This window comes from Halyomorpha halys, unplaced genomic scaffold, assembly GCF_000696795.3.
Source record: "Halyomorpha halys isolate HHAL.00 unplaced genomic scaffold, Hhal_1.1 Scaffold511.1, whole genome shotgun sequence".
NCBI lineage: Eukaryota > Metazoa > Arthropoda > Insecta > Hemiptera > Pentatomidae > Halyomorpha > Halyomorpha halys.
In genome coordinates this window covers 895,498-899,215 of record NW_027106266.1, presented here as the reverse complement: position 1 = coordinate 899,215, position 3,718 = coordinate 895,498, and the positions used below count along the sequence as shown (strand labels likewise).

Sequence of the window (3,718 nt, the reverse complement as noted above, 5' to 3'; positions counted from 1 at the left end):
AAGAATTGGATTCGAGAGGAATTAGATGGTTTAGTGGAGCCCCATAGCTCAATTCCGTATGTCCAGATATAAACATAACTTGCGAGACCAACATGGATAGAGACGCCCAATCATTGAACCAGTGCGCTCTAATTGTTTAATTTATTAATCCTATTATAACTTTGAAATAGATAGTTATTTAAGGAATTGATACACCGAATTGGAAGCATTTATTAAACCTCTATTGTTTAGTGTACAAAAGCACGATTGATCTAAACCGCCATTTGAATTTAGTTAATACATCCATCATGTAATGTCATTCTCAGACCACGTTTGATTATATCTCTCCCTAATATAAGTGTATTAATAAATCCTAAGCATTTTCCAGAAAGCTGGGTGAATAATTACACCCAATCCTATTTACATTCCAAATAATTCCTAGAATATCTAATATGAGAATAAAACGTTATTTTCTTATTTAGTGGCATTTAGAATTTACTTTATTTGATTGTATGTTTTTGGGATTGGCTTCCTGCCAAGATAAATCGCCAGAAATATATCATTTAATTCAATTTATTTGATAATATAATTAACTACTTTAAAAAAAATTATATAAAAATATATTAATAAAACAAACAACTAACGATATATACGTATGATATAATTCCTCACTAATCTAAATAAGGTTTTTTATTTTTCAGTGTTATATTCTCCATTCTGGGTACATGTATTAAACTTTTGGAAAATGAGAAATGAGCCAAACATTCTTTTCAATACATTTGAAGAAATGAAGAAGGTAATTTCATGAACATCAATACGTTATGTTACAAGCATATCTTCGGTAGCATGCCAAACTGGCGTATCTGAAAATGTCTTTTTCTTTTCTTGGGTTAGAATTTTAGTTGTAGATTTAAGATAGATCGACTCCAAATTTTGATTGTTCATTTGTCATTAGTTACGTCACATATAGAGTTAAGTCTATTGGAAATTGCGATGGATATACATATGTACGCCAATTGACCAAATTTTAAAGCCAAAATTAAAAATTTGTAGATTTGCCTCTTCACACCTACAACGATACGGTTACATTTTATTTCACAATAGTAAAAAATTTCCATTCACAAGTTTTTATTATAAAATATTTTTATGAGCCTAATATCATATAAGTTTAAATTAGTCTGCAATGCAAAATCTTAAATTTAAAAACATATAAATACATTTTTAAAAAACTGTTTACCTCATTTAAATAATTACTATTCACTTATTTCGTCCTGTGGTTTATAAACGGGCTTCAAATATATCAACACTATGAAAATGGTCCCAATTAAGATAAAACCCTATCAAAACGATTCTTGTAGTCTCTTACCTTGAAGAAGAGTTGGGCTATTTATTAACTTTTTACATATATATTTCATTAGCTATCATAAAAAAAAGTTGATACATTAATTTATAAGCATGTTATATGACTATCACACCAAAGGTATTTTGTAATTTTATAATTATTTATATTGCAGGATTTATACACTGTCGCGAAAAGGATAGCAGACTTCATGGAAGTGGAAATCCCTGAGAATGTAAAAGAACCTCTCCTAAAGCACCTCAGCTTCGCAGAGATGAGTAAGAACCCGATGGTGAACTTCGAGGGGGAACTTCAAAAGATGAACCTCACGGGGATGAAGTTCATAAGGGAAGGAGAAGCCGGGGCTTGGGCCAAAGTTCTCAAAGATGACGTAGCCAAGAGATTCGACAAGAAAGCGATGGAGGCCCTTAAAGGCACCGATTTTCCTTATTATAAGTGAAAAACATACCAAAGAAACTTATTTATTTTGGTGTGGGGGCACAGCGCACTCAGTTAGAAACGTTGCATTCTTCTTGACTCTTATAAGTTATTACGAAAATTATAAGAAAATTACGTTTTTTAGATTGTTTCATTATTTTATTATGATTTTTTTTATGTTGGAATTGAATAACCAGAAAATTTGGTAAAAAGATCATCTTCCTGTTATCACGAATTTGATGCAACGGTCCAAACTCAATGTTAATGTTGTGCTGAAGCTGCCTGCTCGTTGGATTATATGCAGGTTCTGGTCGGTCAGTAATTCAACGTTGAAAAAATAACTCGGTTTTCTCATCGTACTGGTAAATTAAAATGAAATATTGTATTTAATAAGGGTAAAAATATCAAGATTATATCCAATTATCAGTAAATGATTCAAGTAGTTCATGGCCAAATTTTTTTTTTAGATTCAAATGACACCAATACTAATCTTTAATGCATAATTGAATCTTATAAATCTGCGGCGGCCTTTATGAATATCAAAAATATATTTCTGAACCTGGTTGGTAAATGGCACTTTGTCCATTTTTTTACTAATTTCTTATTATTGCAAATTCAATTAATAATGTATGTAAATAATTCTCATCAGTGTCAAAAAAAATGTTGACACCTCCAAGATTCGGGATTTTACCGCAGTCTCAGTATTATACTTGTTTTTTTTTTCGTTTCCGATATGTGCCCTTGCTTTTAAAACACCAAACTCACTATTTAAATTTTCGAAATTTCACCGAATAAATAATGATGAATTAGGAATTTAGTTTTAAAAAGCAAGAACAAGTGTAGGAAAAATAAAATTGGAAATACAATCCTGAGGATAGGTCAAAATTTCGAAATTTTCAGATTTCGTCTTTTTTTTCTGAATTAATAATGTATCCTTCAAGAGAAGGATGGACAGGTAGATAATTTTTTGGTTGATCATTATTAATAAATGGAATATGATCCGGGTGCGGTAAAAATAAACTCAAATAGTGATAACTATTTTAATGAGCCAACGTTTCACCCCACGTTGCAGGGCTTCGCCAGGGCTAAAAAAGATACAAACATTTAACATAAGTAAAGAAAGAAAGAAAAAAAAAGTAAATGGAAAATTACACGAGTGCAAAATGAAACATAAAAATGAAAGGTATATAAATAATAAATGAAAACGGGAATAGTAACAGATATTAAGAAGAAATATAACAGAAAGTACAAACTAAGAGATGAAAACGGGGATAAGAATAATATCAAGAAAAAAGGAAATGAATGAAAGAGACCTGTTTGACAGAAGTCAGAGTGAACCGTTTGTATTGGGAGGAGTGGGGATAGCAGTTAAGTACGTTACATTTGAAAGTAATTATATAATAAACAGTGAAGAAAAATATTAAAATGGGGCAAACAATAAATGATAATATAATGATAATGAATGATCATATAATGATACATAATATAGTACGAGAAGAAATATATAATTGAAAAATTAAAATATTCACGGGTTGAAAACAAAGAAGAAATAAAGTAGAAAAAAAAAATAATACAATACATATAAATGATACAGAAAGACAATATACCCAATGTATAGGAATACAGAGTTATATAAATTATATAATAGAAAAATTAATAATAAAGTCAAAACAGATATGAATTTTGTCTCGTTCATTTTATTCCTTTTTTTTTTTGATGATTTTATTCTTATCCCCCTTTTCATCTCTTAGTCTGTACTTTTTCTTCTTTTTATCTGTTACTATCTCCGTTTTCATTTATTTTCTATATACCTTTTATTTTTCTTATTTATTTTTACGTATCATTTTATACCCTTGTAATTTCCATTTTCCAAAAAAAAAAAGTAAATGGAAAATTACAAGGGTATAAAATGAAACGTAAAAATTTCATTTTATACCCTTGTAATTTTCCATTTACTTTTTT

At 29.2% G+C, this 3,718-nt stretch overlaps 1 protein-coding gene across 1 annotated transcript in view; it reads left to right on the top strand.

Annotated features, from left to right (window-relative positions):
- Window positions 1-3,409, top strand: part of LOC106683748 (sulfotransferase 1A3) — a 77,878-nt gene extending 74,469 nt beyond the window's left edge. Inside the window, exons 7-8 of the mRNA XM_014425419.2 lie at window positions 681-775; window positions 1,494-3,409. Of these exons, the coding sequence (XP_014280905.2) occupies window positions 681-775; window positions 1,494-1,778 (380 nt within the window). The 3' untranslated portion in view covers window positions 1,779-3,409. The remainder of the gene's footprint in view (window positions 1-680; window positions 776-1,493) is intronic.
- Window positions 3,410-3,718: the final 309 nt, after the last annotated feature.